The following is a 20,709-nucleotide window of genomic DNA, read 5'->3' as shown; positions in this document are numbered from 1 at the left end:
AGGGACCGCCAATATACACATTTACGAGAATTTACAATTACAAACCCTTGGTTATGGGTTGTCTGGCTAAGCTGCAGATAGTTGACTGCTTTAGAAAGAAGTACTAATTGAATCTTACTGAAAATGACTCAGACATTTCACTGCCTTTTTGGGGAGGGAAATTCTCAAAAACATATTTTCTTCAGGAGTTCACTGGGGGCTTGTTAACTTGGATGCCACAGCTTAAAATACCACTTTGTCAGAGTTCACTGTTCTTGATTGTCTTTCTGTGCAATAAATTAGTTGTGCTTCCAGGACTCAAAACTTGAGAGCTCAATTTTCTCTAAGAAGCAGGTTCTTGCACAGAAATTTGTGGTTACTGCCTGAGAAGACAAGCTTGCCTTGCGTGGAGGGTCTAAAAAAACATGTGCAGCAGAAGGCTCTTCCCATAAATGACTCACTACCCCATCAGCCACAGGGTGTCCTAGGGTAATCTGAGGATAGAGCCCATATTGCTCTACATCTTTTCACAATAGGATCAGTAAGACTAGAGGGCAGTGGGAAATGACAGGTGAAATTTACAATTAAAAGGTGGGGAAACAAGGCAGAATTGACTCCCCACACCATATAATTCATATATATGTAAATGTATATAATATATAATATAAATATATGTAAAATATATATATGTACACAGACATATATATGGATCCATATATATATATATATACACACACATGGATTTTTAAAAAATGTAAAGTGACCTCACTTAAATAAATCTAGTGATAAACAGATAATTTAGACAAAACCGTCAACTAAAAAGAATAAAAATGGGATGATACTTAGGAGGGAGTGTTAGAAATATTCATTCACACATTCACTCAACAGATATCCAGACAGTACCTACTATGTGCCAGGGATGATGCTACATGATGGCAGCACAGCATGTGGGTTAGGGTTGGGTTAGGGTTAGGGAGAATTCCCTCCCTCGGAGAACTTATGTAATAGGCAACAAACAAGTGAATTAAAAATCTCAGAATGCCGCGGTGATTGGGCCAAAGACAGATGAAGTTAGAAGGAAAAATAGTTTACTTTCACGTCTGCTTTTTTTGTATATTTTCATCCACCCTGTAGGACCCTTCAGCAATGTCAACAATGCCTGAGCAGTTTGATCCTGTTGGTGTATATTTGGTTAATTTCTGTCAGTAACATGAAGGGGTTTTATTCCAATTTTGTTTATAGAATTTGAGGTCTGTAATTCCTGAATGTATAATGATGGGACATTTGATATTCTTTATCTCAGTTAATTGGGAAGTTGTATAAATAGGAGTTCTGAAAGAAGACCTGCTTAGTATTTTTCCCCTGCATTTACTTCAAGTTAAATAGATAAAAGGGCTTTATAGACTAGACCAAAAGATAAGTTAAAGATAAGAGACAGCCTTTATCAGGGTGCCTGGGTGACGCAGTTGGTTGAGCCTCTGACTCTTGATCTTGGCTCAGGTCATGATCTCATGGTTTGGTTCCTGAGTTCAAGCCCCACATCAGGCTCTGTGCCGATGGTGCCTGATTGGGATGCCCTCTCTCCTCTCTGCCCCTCCCCCGCTTGTGTGCTCGCTCACATTCTCTCTCAAAATAAACAAACTTAAAACAATTACAAAAAAGAGATAACCTTTATCACCATTCTCCATTATTTTTTAAGTCATTGGAATTCTCTGCATATGGTACTCAAGTTTTTCCTTTGGGACTAGAAGTAGAATGCAGTTCTGTGGGTATGAGTGTGTGACTTAGGTGATACTAGTGTGGATGGGCGGTAGGGTAACCTGAAGCCAGGCTCCAGGGGGCAATTTGTCTTTCACCCAGTCTCAAAACATATCTTTGGAAAAGCCAAATCACATGGAGTGATTTGTAGCAAAACCCCCAAGCCTGCATGCTTGTCATTAAACAGAATAGAACATGTCAGATAAAGAGAGTGTATATAGTTTAGAGAAGAATTTCAGGTTATACCGCGCCTTAACTTCCTTTACAGGTAGATTCTGGAAAGAAGATGGCTGAAGGATGGGCCCCAAGTCCCTGAATCCCATATTATAACACATATCCCAACACACATTTGTACCTGGACAGCATTCTCTAAGTACTCCAGGGACCTTGGAAGCACTTGGACTCACTGCTCTTGTCAGCTGGAAACACACAAGCACATCAGCTAGTGGGTATGAACTCCCTCACCCAGGGTTTTGGTTTCTCCTAATGGTGGCAGAGCACAAAGTCTCAATCTTGGGAATAGCCCCTTCCAACCTCACGACTTAATACTTTCTCATCAACCACAAGACTGAGGCCTCATGGCCAAGAAACTTCTGCTGGTAAGAGCCTGGCCTCAAAACAGGAAAATCTTACTAGTGAGAAGTATTACTTTGCTGTAGAATGTTCTCCTGATACCAGGGTCTATATAGGTTTCTCTCTGGTGGCCTAAGCCAATGCCACTCTGACAGAAACATGAAGCGTCAACCAGAGTGAGTTTTTAGTGAATTAGATGACTCTGAAGGTTCCCTTCTGGTCTCCACCATTCTATGGCTCTACAGTCTAAAAACACAATACGTAATATTATAACGGAACAGTCTACATGGACAGAGGCAACCCAGGTTTTATCTTTGCAATGCAGAGATGAGAGTGTTACACATAACAGCATATTCCCACCAAATGAGGTTCTGCTCAGGGGACTAAGAAGTGGACAAGAGGAATAGAGGAACTTCAAGTGTGTTTTGGGAAACCCTCAGGAAGATACTCACATCTTTGGTGATCTAAGTAAGGTGGACAACAGCAAGCAGAGCGCGCTGGAAAAGGCCTTACAAGGCTCCCTTTCGGTTGTGCTCTGGGCCAAGTCAGTGGGCAGAACCTACATGCCACTTGTGTCTGATTCCTGCACCCGTACCAGGCAGCCTCTGTAAACAGTGATGATCTCTGCCAAACAACGTACTTGCATGTATTACATCCAGAGTAGAAAGATCAGCTTTGATGTGTTCCTAGGCTCACTGATCCTTTCTTTCATGTGTCTGTGTTCTGTTTCACTGCTTTCCAGTCATTATTGTTTCCTTCCTTCTACTTATTTTGGGATTGACTTGCTTTTCTTCTACCCACATAAAGTGGAAGCTTAGATCATGGATTTTCAACTTAAAAACTTTTTTTCAAGGGCTCCTGGGTGGCTCAGTTGATTACGACCTGGCTCAGCTCAGGTCATGATCTCATGGTTGGTGAGTTTGAGCCCCACATCAGGCTGTCTGCTTTCAGAGCAGACCCCGCTTTGGATCCTGACTCCCTCTCTCTGCTCTAACACAGCTCACGCACATGCTCCTTCTCTCTCAAAAATAAACATTAAAAAAAATAAAAAACTTTTTAAAAAAACATAAGTACTTTAGAGGAGTCTAAACACTGTTTTAACTGTATAAATTTTGATATATTTTCATTTTCTTTGAAACATTTGCAAGTTTCCTCTCTGATTTCTTCTTTGATCCATGGGTTATTAAGATGTGTGTTCTTTAATTTACAAATATTTAACAATATTGCAGATATCTTTTTTGCTGTGATTTCTAATTTAATTTTGGTCAGAGAACATACTCTGTATAATTTCAGTTCTTTTTAAATGTATTGAGACTTGTGTGATGGCCCAGCATATAGTTTATCTTGGTGAATGTACCGAATGTGCTTGAGAAGAGTGCATTTACAGCTCTTGGGTGAAACAGTCCATAAACATCAATTAAGTCAAGTTAGTTAATAGTGTCCATCATATCCCTACTGATTTTTCTACTTATTTGCTCTATCAATTACTATAAGGAGAATGTTGAAATCTCCTTTGAAGCCCCACTCTTTGCTGTGTCCACATTTAGGGTTGGTGTGTCTATTTTCTTGATTGTGACATGGTCCTGGAAATTAGACTTTTTTTTTTACATGAGCAGCAACATGTCTCACTCATTGTTGCCTCTGTACTCTGGAAAAGATCCTCTAGGCCAGCACAGAGGCTGGCTCACAGTGGACTCACCAGGATAATTCACTGAATGTTGACATAGGACTATGGCCCTGGATTCCAATCTCTAGTCAGGGTTTGATGCTGGCCAGGAAAGAAGTTTTCACAGTTCTGTGGTGAAATGAAAAGGACAACTGTGTGTGTGTGTGTGTGTGTGTGTGTGTGTGTGTGAGAGAGAGAGAGAGAGAGAGAGAGAGAGAGAGAGAGACAGAGAGAGAGAGAGAGAGAGAGAGAGAGAGAGAGAGAGAGATGGCCAAGTGTCTTCTTGGAAAGGACTATAGACTTGGTTTTTTAATACCAAGATTTGTTGATAGGCAATTTTTAAAAAACATGTCCTTAAGTGGCAAATAAAATGTTGGCAACGTATTTCAGCCCTCCATTCTTTCCCTTGGAATTATATATGAGTGTGGACCCAAAGCATCTGGGAAACTGTCCTGGGCAGCATCCTGAGCCACCACAGATTGAGGCAGGTCATATATTTTATTAGAAATAAATCTTAGTGCAGGTGTGTGTATGACCCAACCCTTTAGCATCTAGCATCCATTCCATGTTATTACCTTTGCTTTTTGTCTTTTTTTTTCCAGCAGTCTTTGTCAACTAGGTCTCAGCATAAAAATGGAGGTGGGGGGGTGGGTAGGCAACAGGCAGGGAGAACCTTTTATCTCTTGTCTATTTCCACTTCAACAGTACCACAAACACCTGAAACAATTTCAAAAGGGCTGTGAGAGTGAGGGTGTGGGTGGGTGTGAAGCTGTGTGTGTTGGAGGAAAATGGTAAGAGGACATCTAGGAGACATGATTGATTCTTCTGCAGCCTGGGCAAGGCACAAGGTTGTGCCTTCACAACCCTGGTGTGGGATCTGAGTGAGATAATTATGTGTGGCATCTGAGTAAGGATACGGTAAAATACATAAATGCTAGGTAGTGTTATTCTGCAATTACTGACTAGTATGAAGATAGTTGAAATTATGACATTAATAGTGATAATACTGATACTAGTAGGTGACATTTCTTGAGCACTTCCCATGAACCAAGTACTGAACTAAATGCTTTATATACATAATCTCATTTAATTTTCACAATACCAACATAGGTCCTTCTGTAATACTCACTGCCAGGTGAAGACATGAGATTTCACATGGTGGAGTAACTGGAAGCTACGAATGCCACGTCAAACCCTGGAACCCAGACCTCACTGCATTGGCTCTTTTTCTAGTTTGAGCAGTGTTTATTATTCTATGTCAAATTAAATTAGCCCTCCATTATTGAGGCCTCATAATATGTCTGCCTAATTTATTCTTGCTTTTAAAACTTGATCCTGGGGACTTTTCACGTACTACATATGTGTTCCTCTGGGTGGAAAACGAGAAGTGCACTGTGTGCTGTGGTTAGGGTCAGAAGCCAAGGCTCTCAGGAGGCTCCAGGGTGGCTGTGGCTGGGGAGGAGTTCCCAGCAAAGTGTCTGATCATCTAATCCCTCTCAGGTCCCAGGTACTGACACTGGTGCTCTCCTCCCAGTCACCAAATTCCTGCTGGAGCCCAGGGAAGAGGAGAAAAGTTCCCCTTTGGGAGAGTTGGCACAGACAATAATGCTTCAGCTCAATCCATCCCATATGGGCCAATCTAGTTTTTTTCTTGGAGGAAGGCTTAAGATTGAATTTCTCAGTGAGTCTAACCCAGACCTTTTATGCACTCATAGCTGTGAGGAAAGTGGAGAAGGCTGATTTTTTTAAAGCTTGCCCCACCCTTTGTAATGTTTATTTATTTTTGAGAGAGAGAGAGTGTGAGCAGGGGAGGGACAGAGAGAGAGGGAGACACAGAATCTGAAGCAGGCTCCAGGCTCCAAGCTGTCAGCACAGAGCTCAATGTGGGGCTCAAACTCACGAACCCCAAGATCATGACCTGAGCTGAGGTCGGGTGTTTAACTGACTGAGCCACCCAGGCGCCCCTAACTTTGCCCACCCTTAAAAAAAAACAAAAGATCCTGGCACTCCTGTCTGTCTGTTGAAGACAAGATTTATGCTTTATCCTCTAAAGGGAGATGCCTTCCATCTCCACCGCCAACCCTCCCAACTGTTTCGCGTCTCCTGAGTACATCTCTGCCACACTGGGTCCTCAGGGTGGGCTGTCAGCCAATTCCCCGAGCGTCAGGGTGTGGCATAGCTTCCTCTCCCCCAAGGACAGGTGCAGAGGGAGCCGACAGGATATCTGTCAGGCCAGCAGGCAGAAAGCCAATTGCCCTGTGGGCACTGTGAGGCTCGCCTTCGGAGCAGACCTAAAACCTTCTCATGTTCCATCTTGATGTTTGGTCACTGTTTTGTAAAGAAATGGCCTTACTCAGGTTTCTACCTATACCCTCTAATCCTGGTCCCGTGGAAGATTTAAAAGTACAAAGCTAAGCTGCCTGTCTGTCTACCTGTGCACAGGCACACAGAAACATTTTAAAAACTCTCATTGGCTTCTCCACCGCCTCTGGCCCCTGCTTCTCCTCCTTGACAGCTACAGGCTCGGCCTCAATACCTCTGACACCATCTTAGTCCTGAAACACCTCACTGTCTCCTTCCTGGGTGCCGTGGTCACTGCTGTCTCCAAACCACGCCTGCTTGAGCCTCTGCAGGTCTGCCTTCTCTTCTCCAGCACAGGAAAGGCTGGTTATTCGGAGGTGAGTTTGCATAAATTCTGCTCCATGTGGTGCAGCTTGTTGCCTATTTTCACATCCAGTAGAGGCAAGACAGGAGTTGGAAGAAGTGAAATTCAGATTGGTACAATTCAACCACCATATGACCCTTGGGCAGGATTAGGGAAGGAGCTGACATGACAGCCCCGGGATTGAATTAGGGGCACAGAAGTCCCCATGAGCCTGGGAGTCTGAGCAGGTTTTATAAAGGGCTTCCATTCTTTGTCTTTGCCTTTACAGAACTCAGGTCACACTGGACTTACAACACACACCTTTGTTCACAGTGCACCTGTCATAAACTTGTAGTTCATAGTCACACTCTGGCCAGAAGCCCCGCTGGGGTCAGGGGCAGTGATGGTGCTATCCTTAAGGGAACTCCCAGCTCTTGTCAGGAACAGGGTAGTCTGGGCTTCCTTATCCTTCAGAGCACCATTTAAGGAGAACACCTCAGTCCAAGTACCATACTGTGAGCTTTTATGAGTCTCTGATTTTTTTTTCCCCATATAAATGAAAAAAATTCACTCCATGAAAAGAAAAAGGAACCTTATGTTATAGCACAGTGATTCTCAAGCACACGTGGAAATACACAACACTTGTACCAGAAGCCTCAGTGTGAGGGGCATCTAGGGCATCGGTGGTTAAAGAAGAAACTGCAGGGGGTCAGGCAAAAGGTGAAAAACAAGAGCAGCCCAAGTCTTCCCAGGGATCTGGAAGGCTCTGAGCACTCACTTGTACTCTGGAGACGTCCCATCCAGCCACTTCCATTCATTTTCGTGCTCTGAGTCTGTGAGGCCGATCCAGTGGCTGTCTCTTCCTACTATCTGCTTTTTTATCCATTGCTGAAAAACAAAACAGTGACAATGTGTTATTATTTTGGGGTCACACATACCTGGGGGAATTCGCCTGTCCCCTGCAGCATTTGGGGGAAAAAAGGACATTTAAAAGAGGATGTTTGTTAGAGCACATACATGCTTCTGCTCTCTTTTTTACTGCACCTGTTTTGTTTTGCAGTGTTTTGGGGCTTTGACACTTTCTCCTCTTATAAGTTTGTAAGTAACGTTTATGGGACGCTTTTCCTCTTGTAAATCACCCAGACAACTCAATGAATCCCACCAGGCTCCACCCCTCTCCATCAGCTGTTGCTCCCATGTTCTAATACTACTAACAACCGTGGCATTATTGAGCTCTTCCTTTGGCCACGTCCCACGTCCAGTGTGTCACATGCCACATGTCTCTAAGCCTTCACAGGCAACCTATGTAACCAAGATAGTAAGTGGCTGGGCTGAGATTAGACCCAAGTCTACACAGTCTAAAGCCCAGGCACCTGACTGGATGCTCATTCCTGGCCAGTTATTGCAGGAAACATCTGTTTTCAGGGTTGTGTCTGCTGGAGATACTTAGAGAAAAGGAAGGAGGCCACTGGAACAGTGTGGCACCAAAGCCCATTGGCATGGTTGCTAGAGGGACCTCAGTTTCAGTCTCAGCTCTGCATTACTTTTTAATCCCATAAATAAAGCCATTGAACCTTGTGGGGCCTCAGTTTTCTTATCTGTAAAAAGGGGATAATAATACCCCTAGGTTCTAAGGTTGTTGTGAGGTGTAAAGGAGAAATGCCTTGTACCGTGCCTGGCACACAGTAGGGGCCTAGGGAGTAGTCAACATCGTTATGTATGGGCTCTACCCCGTGGTCTTCTCTGCTCTTCCTGACCCTGCTGAAGCCACAGATCTGGTCCCTTGCACCCACCCCTACAGTGTTCATGCCCCTTTGTTTCTCTCTCCACAGGCGTTTGATGCCAGCCTGCAGGCTTCTTTTCCACATTACGGCTCTTTTGACAGCCACCAGAGGCGGGGTTTGGGGGGAGCCACAGATCTCTGGCTTAATAACGCAGTATCTTCCAGGTATGAAGCAAGAGGACAGAATTCCCGTGCCATGAATGCTTCTTGTCACTGGATAAAGCCCAAATCTCCAGAATGCGGCCTTCTGTGTTTATGTGACTATAGATTCTTGATATCTTCGAATTCCCAGTAAGCATGCAATTTCCAGATGTAAACTATCCTTAAATTATAGTTTTCTCCAAGTATGCTGCAAACATACCTGTTCCTCTCTTGTGTTTATGAAAACAAGATGTGAAGACTTGTCTTCACAGAAGAGTTTTGCATCCTCGAAAATGTCTTTCTCAACCGAAAAATAGTAGCATTTGTCTGTGAAGTTCTTCCAGTGAGGTGGGCAGCCTAGGAATGCAAATGTTTAAGATTATTAATTAGGGGCGCCTGGGTGGCTCAGTCAGTTAAGTGGCCGACTTCAGCTTGGGTCATGACCTTGCAGGTCGTGAGTTCAAGCCCCGCTTTGGGCTCTGTGCTGACAGCTCAGAGCCTGGAGCCTGCTTTGGATTCTGTGTCTCCCTCCCCCTCTGCCCCTCCCTGGCTCATGCTCTGTCTCTGTCTCTCAAAAAATGAATGAACATTAAAAAAAAATTTAAAAAATATTAATGAAAACACAAACACACACACGAAGCACTATGCCTTTCTTCAGTTATATGTCAGAGGCCATGGCTTTGGCCTCACTTCCCTCACAGGCCAGGAGTGAGCAGTTCCAGCGTCTGTGTGTGAGCCTGTGACTGCCCTTGACAGACACCTTGGGAGCTAAGACTGGTCCAGGAGGGCAGGCCACAGAGCACACAGTAGTCAAACCTACGTAGCCTGGAAAATTATTTTTGCTGGGTCTTAGTTCCTCTGTGTCTGGATTAATATTTACAGTGACAGAAACAACAACAAAAGGCAATGCAGATGTTCCACATCAGTCTGGAGTCACATGGAACTAATCAGTAACTAGATGGGAGCACCCAGAACCAAAACTGGGCTTGTGGAGCTACAAGGATGACCAGAGTCATGCTTAAGGAAATCAGGTGGAACTGGGTGTGATTCAAAGGAGAGAAAAATAGGCTTGGTTGATAACCAAACACTGAGGGTTTTGCCAAGTTATCAAAATTTAGTAAGCAAATTTAATAATTATAAAAAAACTAGAAGCACCATAACACCTTCTCGAAACAATGAAATCTGGGCTTTAGTAACAAAATCCCATCTACGTAGTTACTGAGGGATGTCTATCCCCCAGATTGAAGGGCATAAAATGAGAACAAAATGGGTCGGGGGTAGCCAGCCTCAGACTGTCACAAAGGAAATGTCTGGGGACGCATTTGTCCCTGAGGACTTGACTTAGCTAAACAAACAAGTGCTAGAGAACCTGAGAGTGTTTAGAGAGAAACACATGTGCCTGAGTGACACTGCCTGGTGCAGAGGCCTGTGAGAGCAACGGGGTCCATGCCTGCCCACGTGGTGCCTTCAATGCCAAGAGAAGTGGGGTGTGGGTGGCATATGGGCTGCATGCTGGGGGCTGGGCACAACCCCACACAGTGCCCTTGACCCTAGTTGTGAGGGAGGGCTCAGACTTACCATTGGCCTCAGGTGCAGAGGTTGGCTCATTCTGTAGGGCCAGGGGCATCGCTGCCCCTGATGGGCCTGGGGGGCCAGGGGGGCCCTTCGGGCCTGGCATGCCTGGCACCCCAGGCAAGCCTGGCAGCCCCCGAGGTCCAGGCACCCCCGGCTCTCCCACGGTGCCCTGCAATCCCTGGAAGCCAGGAGGGCCCTGAGGGCCAGGGAGTCCATCCTTGCCTGGTGGGCCTGCAGGGCCTGGGTCTCCGCTGGGGCCCTGAGGGCCAGGCTTCCCAGGGGATCCACGGGAGCCTTTGGGGCCCTGCAAGCCTTTGGAGCCTTTGCCGCCACGCTCTCCAGGGGGGCCAACTGGCCCAATTGGGCCCCTCTCACCAGCGGGGCCGGGTGGACCAGGCTCTCCCTTCTCTCCTTTTTGTCCTTTGTTGCCAGTGGGACCAGGGGGTCCCTGCTGTCCTCTGTCGCCTTTTGGACCCCTGGGGCCAGGAGGACCTAAAACATAAAAAAAATGTACATGGCATGAACAAAAATCCATTGTGAGTGATAGTGAAGAATTTATCTTATAAAATATCTAATTAAAAAAAATCTAGACATATAAAATATATTCATTAAAGGACTGCTTCTTGTTTCAGTATACTGTTGTCGATGGTATTTTTTTCAAACAAAAAGGTTTCTTAACTAAGCTCACCCTTTCTGCTCCAAGCATTTAGAATATATTTTTTTTAATGTTTTGTTTTTTTTTCCTGTTTTTGAGAGAGAGCAAGCAAGCGCACAGGGGAGGGGCAGAGAGACAGGGAGAGAGAGAATCCCAAGCAAGCTCCATGCTGTCAGCCCAGAGCCTGACGTGGGGCTCAAACCAATGAACCATGAGATCATGACCTGAGCTAAAGTCGGATGCCCGACCGACTGAGCCACCCAAGCGCCCTGCATTTAGAATATATCTTAACGGCACACAACCCTCCGGTATCCACTGATGTTTTAGGGGGAGGGACAGCTTCACGCCAACAACCACAGCAGTGACTCACACTATTCACCTGGGCTCCCTTAGTCGTCTGGGACTGTTCCATCACCAGGAGAAAAGCAGTGCAAGTTGGGATGGGGATTCTCTCCTACTATTTCCTCTTCTTTTCATAGAGTTGAATGAAATATCCCATCCAATGTTGAGAGGCACCATTCTGCTAATTCATCCTCACCAAGTGGCAGCCTCTCCTCTGACACTTCACTCCCGCCCTCCTGGCCCCTCTGCCAGTGCTGCAGGGATGCTGCTGCCCTTGAGGCTGAGTCTTGCTCACCTGTGGAACAGCTCAGAGGGTCTCTGGGGGAAAGTGTTCTACGAGCTGGGCTAAGTGTCATTTTCCCCAGTTTGTTAGTCTAATAATGCAAATAGGGCTGTGGGCTACAGAAAAAAATAGGCGACCATCTAACTGGGCAAGGGAGAGGAAAAACAACAACAACATTTTTCCCTCAAAGGAAGAAGGCAAATACCTGCTCATCCCTTGTCATCCTAGAGATGCTCACACAACCTGGGATTGTTTTCTGTAAATTCTTAGAGGTGACAGGGAACTGCACACAAACATACCACAACCAGGATTCATATGGTGACTTGACAGTTTTTGAGCTAGTTTCACATACATTATGTCATCTGAACTGTATCTATGAGATTATATTCCCAGAGCACATTTGAGGACGTTTAGGGCCAGAGACACCAAGCTCTTATTCCATGCTAGCTCTTCAAGACAGATCTATCCAGGAGAATGAGACATGAACAGTTACAGGCTAGTGGTGGAGCTGGGAGGGTAATTCCTGTCTTCTCATTGCAATGACTGTATCTAGGAGGACACTATTCTCAAATATTCTACTCCCCGGAACTTTTGAGTGTCTGAGATCTCATTGTTCTCTATGTGAATAAGTAAAAGAGATCCACACTCGTTCTTTCCATAGAAGTGGAAAGCCTTTCAGGCTGGACGGGCAGAAGTGCTGGGGAGAGGGAGAGTAGATAGGCCTCCCACCCTATGTTTTTCTTGATCCCCTTACCCTACTCCTCCCCCACCAGCTGGTCAGGACAGAACACTGAAGCAGGCCTTCCCGCCTCAATGGGGAGGGGGCGTCTCTCTGCCCCACTCCCTTCTCTAGGCCTTGATGGATGTCCACTGTACCCTCATATTATCCATGGCCCTAACTAGCCCACCCATCTCTGTTCTCCCGTAGCAAGAACCTTGGCTCTGGACTCAGCTTTCCTCATTTAAGTTACTCATGATGTTGCCCTGGATTGACTGGCAGACCTACTACCAAGCTGTAAGAGAGTTCATGTTAATGGTTAGGACTAGCTTCAGCGTGTTTGTTTTTTTTTTTTTTTTTTTTTTTTTTTTTTGAGAACCCTTTCTAGGGGTCTTTCTCATCTGCTTGAGAAGACTTTGTAATGAAGAATTTTCTCTCCGAACCCAACTCACTGACTTTTGCCCACCAGCTCCTATTGGCTGCTCTCCATCACTAGTTCTCCTGGCCCTTATTTCCATCTCATAGTTGGACAGTCCATTATCTCTGGGATGTCCTGCCAGCACCTCCAACCTGACATGTCTAAAACTGACCTTATCACCTCTTTATTGTTTATGCCCTTCTTCCATCATCCCTCATCCTACATCATCACAACCACCTCTTCCCTCTGTCCTTCATCATGACCCAGTGTGCGGGTTCTCTTTTTGGCAGATTTTTATAGTATCCTCTATAGTAACTGCTCTTCCTACCTTTGATTCCTCTCCATTCATTCCACTCTGTATCTTTCCCACATTTGTCCCACAGCTCTGATCTCTACTTGCCCTAAAATATTTTGTCCCCACTACCTGGTCATGTGGTATTAAATCAGGGTTTTCATGACCTGGTCTAACATGTCTTTAGTCCATCCTCCTCTGCACTTCTGCATATCTCTTCTCTTAAAATTGCCTCTGCTCATATCCATCTGGAGAACTGTCATCCACCTACCACGTAATCCTCCCAGGTGGAAGTTTTTCCTCTTTCTCTAATCTTTTAGTACTTGTTTGTTCTTTGAGAACACTTCTCCATCTAGCAGCTAGCAGTGTCTGGTGTATAGTCCTTATTCAGACAGTGTTTATCAAACCAATGTGCATCACAGATCTAAATGCCTAGCATGCTGATGCCAACAGTTTGGGCCCCAGGAGAGACCAGAAGGGAGAGATTTGGGGGGAGCAGCGATTTGCTTGGTGCCCCTTACCTTTCTAAGAAGTAAAGCTCCACTCAGTCTATGTATCAGGATGCTCCTGGCTGCTGCTATGGAATGGTCCTGGGGAGATCTTTCTTGACTCTACACACATTTAAGAATTGATCCAGTAGTCTCTTCATCTGCAATCTGAGGGTTTTTTTTTCTTTTTAAGCTGAGGAGGCTCTTGGAATGTATTGGTAAAGATAGAGAAGGTGGATTTTCATTGTCAAATCGATCTTCTATAAAAAAGTATCTTAGTTCCTTTGTGTGGTTGAGAAATACTGCCCTAGAGATTAATAGTGGGGATGGTGGTGTGTGCATTCATTCCTCCATAATGGATGTAATATTATGGAAGGTTCTAGTGGAATAATACTGACAAATAGGCCAAGACAAAAACAACAAAATTCTAATTTAGTTAGAATAATAGCAAAAATAAAAGTAGCTTTTCTTCTCACCTGTTTCTTTTTATGGTCTATGTTTAGACTTTAGAAATCCAAATAATGAAGAGGTTTTTTTGGGGGGAAATTCAAGTGCTTTAGATTCTTTATTCTTTATTCTCCTTATGGGTTTTGCCAACAATTAGTGTTTCTCAATCACTCACAACTGGGTTTGGTACTATACTTGCAGGTTATGGGAAATGGGTTTACCCATGCCCATGGAATAGTGACTATTCTGGGACTTGTCTTCCTGACATGACAGGGAGTTATATTTCTTCCAGAACACCTTCCTCTTGTTTCTAACAGAACTCCGAAGACACACAACTCTCTATTCCTCTCCGGGTATGAATCCGAGACCTTCCTTACGTAGGATGACAGCTTTTCATTAATCTTATTTCTCTCTGAGGTTGGGTGGGTTTATTATGGTGTTTAGCTATTTCCCTCTGAAGTGCTTCTCAAATGTCCCCACTCACTCCACACAAAAGTTGTGACTTATTTTAAGAATGGCATCAAACATGGATCCCACAGTCAGTGCAAAATATCAGCAGGTGCTAACTTCTAGATCTTGGGAAGAAAGGGAAAAGATGTCAATATGCAAGGTTTTGCCTCTGATATAAAGGTCGAAAATCTCTTTTTTAAAAATATTTATTTTTGAGAGAGACAGAGCATGAATGCGGGAGGGGCAGAGACAGAGAGGAAGCCACAGATTCTGAAACAGGCTCCAGGCTCCAAGCTGTCAGCAAAGAGTCTGACACGGGGCTTGAACCCATGAACCTTGAGATCATGACCTGAGCTAAAGTCGGATGCTCAACCAACTGAAGCACCCAGGCACCTCCAAATTTTTTAATTTTATTTTTAATTTATTTGAGAGAGAGAGTGGGGGAGGGGCAGAGAGAGAGGGAGAGAGAGTCCCAAGCAGGCTCCGTGCTGTCGGCGCAGAGCCTGATGTGGAGTTTGACCTCATGAAACTGTGAGAACATGACCTGAGCCAAGATCAAGAGTTGGATGCTTAACTAACTGAGCCACCCAGGCACCTTGAAAATCTTATTTGTGATGCATTTCCCAGCTGGATTAGAATGAAAACTGAATTTTTTACAGGAATTGCTACATCTCTCTTAATAAGACAAGGTTGAATATCAATGACTGTGGATAAACTCCTGACAAGCACAGTGTTATCGATTTCTTCATCCATAGCTGCCCCAGCCTTGGGAGAAAACCATCATGACACTAGAGCAGGAAGCTGGCACTCTACCTTCCAATGCTGGGCTAAGTAAAAATGTACTCTATGTGTCCCATATGTAAGAGGATTCATTCATATACTTAAGTATTCAGTAAGACCGTACTTTGCTCACTAAGAACTAGAAATTTCCAACTTGTTTCTTTTTAAAAATTACTGAGGAAAAAAAGCTAAAACCACTGGCTACCTGTAAAATAGCCATACTGGTTACCCGTAAAAAATAGATTATTAATGCCAGGGGTATATCTTCTTCTAGGACCTGGGATGCTAGCATCAAATATTAGTATCTGGACGATCCCAAGCTTTTAGGTCTTACTTGAATCTTTAATTGGGCAGCTGCTGAAATGAAAAGAAGATGAAATAAAAGACAAGTCACCCCTAGTGCCTTAAAACCGCAACAGTGAGATAAATGACCCAGGATTATTTATGAGCTTGGGCAGTAACAACTTGTGTTCAGAGTCGAGAATGTGGTAAATGCTACATGTGGAAGCAGATGTGATGTCCCCCTTCAGAAGCAAATTTGAGATTTGCTTTCAAGACCAAGTGAGTGGCTCCCTGGTTCAAGATTCTGAAATGCCAGAATACCCAGGTTGCTGGTAAAGCCATTGCAAGCTCCAGAAATGCCTGAATATGACCTAGACCAGATCTTTGAGCAGCCTGTGTTTTACTGCCAGCAAAACATCCTCCCTGTTCCCCACCCTCCAGAATTGGGAGCCTTGAACACCTGAATCCTCTAAACAGTTTAAATTTTTTTTTTTTAACGTTTATTCATTTTTGAGACAGAGAGAGACAGAGCATGAACGGGAGAGGGTCAGAGAGATGGAGACACAGAATCCGAAGTGGGCTCCAGGCTCTGAGCTGTCAGCACAGAGCCTGACACAGGGCTTGAACTCACGGACCGCGAGATCATGACCTGAGCCGAAGTCAGACGCCCAACTGACTGAGCCACCCAGGCCCCCCAAAACAGTTTAAAGAGGACAGAGTAAATTTACATCACTTTGCTGTTTCTGCTTTGGAAACCAAACTGCAGGCCCTGAGGAGGACCAGCCCTGTGTCCTACCCCTGAGAGAAGTTTCCAATTTGTTTTCCAATAAAGCAGAAAGTAGAGAAACCACTTCAATTCTTACTGCCCTGCAAGATTTTGGAGACTTCATTTTAGAACCTCTAGTGGTAAGGTTAGAAGATAGAGAAAACTAGTCGTATAATCTGAGACATTTTTTCTTCTCATTTTTTTAAAATATGAAATTTATTTTCCAGTTGGTTTCCATACAACACCCAGTGCTCATCCCAATAGGTGCCCTCCTCAATGCCCATCACCCACTTTCCCCCACCCCCCATCAACCCTCAGTTTGTTGTCACTGACGTGCTTTAAAAGTACTTGTTTGAGGAAATTTAAAAGATATTATTTGGCAATAATTTTGAAAAATAATTTGATTCTTAACCTCATGTTTAAGACAGGCTTCTGGAAAGCCATGGAAGCTCCCTCTCCACAAATATACCCTTGTCCACAGGGTATATTTAAACCACCATTTCTCACCAACTGGCCACAGTTCTGTTTCTATGCCCTCAAATGCCTGCTCTCAAAAGTCCTCAGACAAGCAGTCTTCTTTGAGGAAGCATGACAAGAATGGCAGTTGGCAATGAGAGAAATTGAGGCCTCCTGCCTGATCCATTCAGCCTTCCTACCTATATCTACCTTCCTACCTGTATCTGTCAAGGTCCAGCTCAAATGTCAATCTCTTACACCTCAACCGACTGTTCTACTGAAAACAAACTCTTCCACATTTCAACTTCCCAAACATGCCATCTTTTCTCTTACATCGTTGCATAGCAGCAGGGGCTCATGTAGAAGCATCAGTTTGGGAATTAGATCCAGGGTTAGTACTCTCTGACATTACTAGCTCCTTGACCTTGGATAAGTTACTCAGGCTCTGTGCCATGGTTCCCAGCCCTGCAAATGCGGAATGCTGGTAATTCCTACCTTAAAGAGATGGAACAAGGAAAACAGACAAATTAACCAAGTGCTCAGCAGTATGACTGGCACACTGCAGACAACGGACTGGAAAGTGAGTGAAAGCTAGCTGTCAGCAGCACCTGACTCTGAGTCCTCTCCAAGGCTAGGCACTGGGCTGCCAGCAGTAAGTACTTTTGGAACCAAATCAACACTGACCCCATCTGTACAATTTTATTCCTTGAGCACACGAAGCTGTTGTTTGGCACTGTGACGTAGCAGCTGGGGCTGCAGCAGAAATCCTGGGTAGGCACTGAACTTACTCACATTTGAGTATGAATATTAGCCAACTGCCTGCTAGGCACTGTACGAAGAGCTTTATTGACATTATCTCATGAAGTTCTCATAACTCGAAAGGTAGATGCAGAATAGGAAACTGAGGCAGGGAGAGGATGAGGAACTTGGTATTTGTGTTCAGGTCTATTTCCAGAGCTCTTGTTCTTACCCACTAAATCTGTTGCCTCTCTCACAAGAACAGAGGAAGGGAGCCCTCTGATTGTGCTAGGAAGGTGCACCTTGCATTCTTTGCTTCCTACCCAAGAGTGCACTGTGACGTTATGACGAGTGAAGTCCTCCACATACACAATGAGCATAAAGATATTTACATTATTTGTAACAAAAACAAGGCTTTTCCAATCAAGTATTTTTGGTTTATGGATAAAGAGATAATTGTTGCTGGGATTCAACATGGGGTTTAAAATCTATTTCCAGTTATCACCTAGCTTCAGTGCAAGCAGGCAGCTTCAGCTTCTACTTCGAAATGAGGCCAATGTCTCCTGTGACTGAACGCCATGCACCATATGCATGAGGGCTCATTAAGTGCGAGTCCAAAGGATTTCCCTGGAAGCATCAGGGTATTCTGAATCTTGCAGAGGCAAGCCCAACATAACCCAAAGTTAATCCAATCCTGCTCCATCCTACTTTATCTCATCTTTCCCTCATCCTCGGGAACCAGATTTGCTGGGAGGGACAGAGGAAAGGCATTGGAGAAGTGCAAGGGGAAATGGAGCTCTGCCCCCAGTCTCTTCTTCCATGGGAACACCTCGTGAGCATTCCTGTTCTGGAGGAAGATGAACAGATGGAATAGAATGGGGGCAGTTTGTTTGGCCTGAGAAGTTTCATTTACCTCACAGAAAGTGCAGGTAATAAAAAGACCAAGGATAAAAGTAATATAGGAAAGGCATATGTGAAAAGGAAAAAATCATTCAGAAACCAGGGTCTCAGGTGTTTCAGAAGCACGGAGTCAGAAACCTCATTCTAACAGATATGTTCCACTTAATATGTCTAAACGGGCCTCTCAACCTGAACCTCCCCAGTCTGTCCATCTACCTACTTGCTTCAGCTAAAAACTAAGGAGATATCCTGCTCCTCTCTTTCCCTCACCCTCACAGCCAATCCACCCATCAGCCTCATCTAGCCACATACACTGGCCCCTGACCCTGTGTTCAGTTTCTGTCCACACCCCTCCACCACCACCCCTACAACACACCATGTCTCACGGCTGCTCCTCTGGGCTTCGGACACTTTGCGTAGGAAATTCTAGGGTCTTGGGCATCAAATGGGGTCAAGAACAGGTTGATGTGAGCTCTGAATACTCGCAGCCCCTTGAACCTGTAGACTCCTCCCCCTCGGCAGAGTACAGCCAGAGGAAGCCAGTCAGGGCTTCTAGAGCAGGGCCCTGTTGACCACAGAAGGGTAAGGCTGCCCTTGAGTCTGCCTACAAGACTCCTCCTCAATGATGAGACCCATTTCTCTTATATCCACGTCACTTATATCTGGCCCATAGCTCCTCACTGGACCCCCATCACCCTGCTTGCTCCCCTGTAATCTATTCTTCTCCCACCTCACCCCCTGACCCTGCACCCAGAATGACCTTTTAAAAATATAAATCAGACCATGTCACCACCTTGCTTAAAACCTCCCTGTCGCACTTAGAATGAAATCCCAGCTCCCTGCCCTCACAGACTACTTCAGGGGCAGCTGGGGACTGTAGAGGAGGGTCACTCACTTTCAGTGATTACTGATGGGGTTGGCAGCATGGGCTCTGGCACCAGGAAGCCTGGACTTGATACTATTTAGCTATTTACCATCTCTGTAAATTTGAGCAGTTTCCTTAAACACCTCTCTAAACCTTAGTTTCCTCATCTGTAAACTGGTTATGATCTTATAAGTTCCTATCCTACAGAGTTTGTGTAAAGCACTCAGTATACTCACATTCAACATTAGCCAATAAAAATAATCACAATAATGGAAACATTAATTTAAAGCCAGGGTCTGAATGTTCAACTATAAGCTTTTCACACACTTCCCTAGCTGACAAGTCACACTGTCTATACACACTAAATATGTCAGAAGTTTACTTGTAGAAGACAAGCTAGCAATTGGACTAATAGAATAATAAAACCATAAAACTTATAGCTGGAAAATGGCCAGAAAACTACAATAGGATTTTCTAAGGTTTTACAATGCCCAGAGAAATTTAGCAAGCTCTTATTTCATGTGGTTGCATTATCTATTGAGATATGCCCTCATTCTGAATTTGAGAAAAAACAGGGAAAAACTAGTCCCCTAATACCTTTTTTATCATTTGAAAACCTGTCCCTTATTCAGAGTATGACTTACACCCACAGTGTCCCTGCAACTGTCCATCCCCCAGTTGGGACACCCATATTTCTCAGGGAAGCCATTATATTTACAGGCAATGCCAATTTTTATAAGCAACATCCTATAAAACCAAAATGTTTTCTATTAATGAATACTCGTTAGTCTTTGTTTCACCCTCCTCAGATGTCATTTAAAATCTCTTCCATGTGACAGTCTTTAAATAGCTATAGATAGCAGCCTTGTCTCCCACTAAGCAGTCTCTCCTACAGGTTAAAGTTCCCAGGTCCTTCAATCTTTCCTTGAGCACATCTAGACTGCATAATCCTGGGCAAATTTTTCTGAACATGCTGCTCTGTGAACGTCCCTCTTGAAAGGGACCCCTCCAAAGTACACACTATCCTCCAGGGGTAGTCTTGCCACACTGAATGGAGTAAGATATCACCTCCTTCATTTTGGACATATTTCTATTGATATAGTCAAAGATCACATTAGATTCACTGGCAGACACAGTGACTTGCTTACAATCAACTAAAACCACCATGCTTTTCATGCATACTTCTTTAAGCCATGCCCTCCCATCAACATTGTTCTATTTGGTTTTTTCCACCTACCAGCAGGATTTTACATGTATTCCCTATCTCCTTCATTTGTTGGTATCTTTTTATTATTCTAGCCTCTCCAGGTCATTTTGGATTATGATTCTATGCATGGGCTAGTATATATAGTTTCATGTCATACAAGTATTGGATTACCAGGTCATCCATATCCTCATGCTAGTCACGGACAAAGCTGTTGAATGGGCCCCTGCCATCTGCCATCCAGACTTGCTGCCAGCCTCACAGGGGCTCATTAACTACCATTCTTTAGACCCATTCTGTGGTAGACACACCCTAGGGTCATCTCCAATGACTCATACCCTCGTGTAATCCCTTCCCCTTGAGTGTAGAACCTGTGACTTGCTTCTAACCAACAGAACATGGCAAAGATGATGACATGTCACCCCCTTGACTTACATTAGATGAGATGACGTTACATAACACAGTCTCAGCAGACTGGAGCGAGAGACTCCCTTGCCAGCTCTGAA

General features: G+C 44.4%; 1 protein-coding gene across 2 annotated transcripts in view; it reads right to left on the bottom strand.

The window, feature by feature from the left end:
* Positions 1–20,709, bottom strand: part of COLEC12 (collectin subfamily member 12) — a 196,195-nt gene that overhangs the window by 16,531 nt on the left and 158,955 nt on the right. For both annotated transcript variants that reach the window (XM_047828769.1, XM_047828770.1), the window contains 3 exons: positions 10,123–10,611; positions 8,765–8,901; positions 7,399–7,508 (listed from right to left, as the gene is read on the bottom strand). In XM_047828769.1, the coding sequence (XP_047684725.1) occupies positions 7,399–7,508; positions 8,765–8,901; positions 10,123–10,611 (736 nt within the window). The remainder of the gene's footprint in view (positions 1–7,398; positions 7,509–8,764; positions 8,902–10,122; positions 10,612–20,709) is intronic.

This window comes from Prionailurus viverrinus, chromosome D3 (assembly GCF_022837055.1).
Source record: "Prionailurus viverrinus isolate Anna chromosome D3, UM_Priviv_1.0, whole genome shotgun sequence".
NCBI classification, from domain to species: domain Eukaryota; kingdom Metazoa; phylum Chordata; class Mammalia; order Carnivora; family Felidae; genus Prionailurus; species Prionailurus viverrinus.
Note: the sequence above shows the minus strand (reverse complement) of the source record. Positions and strands in the feature narration are given on the sequence as shown.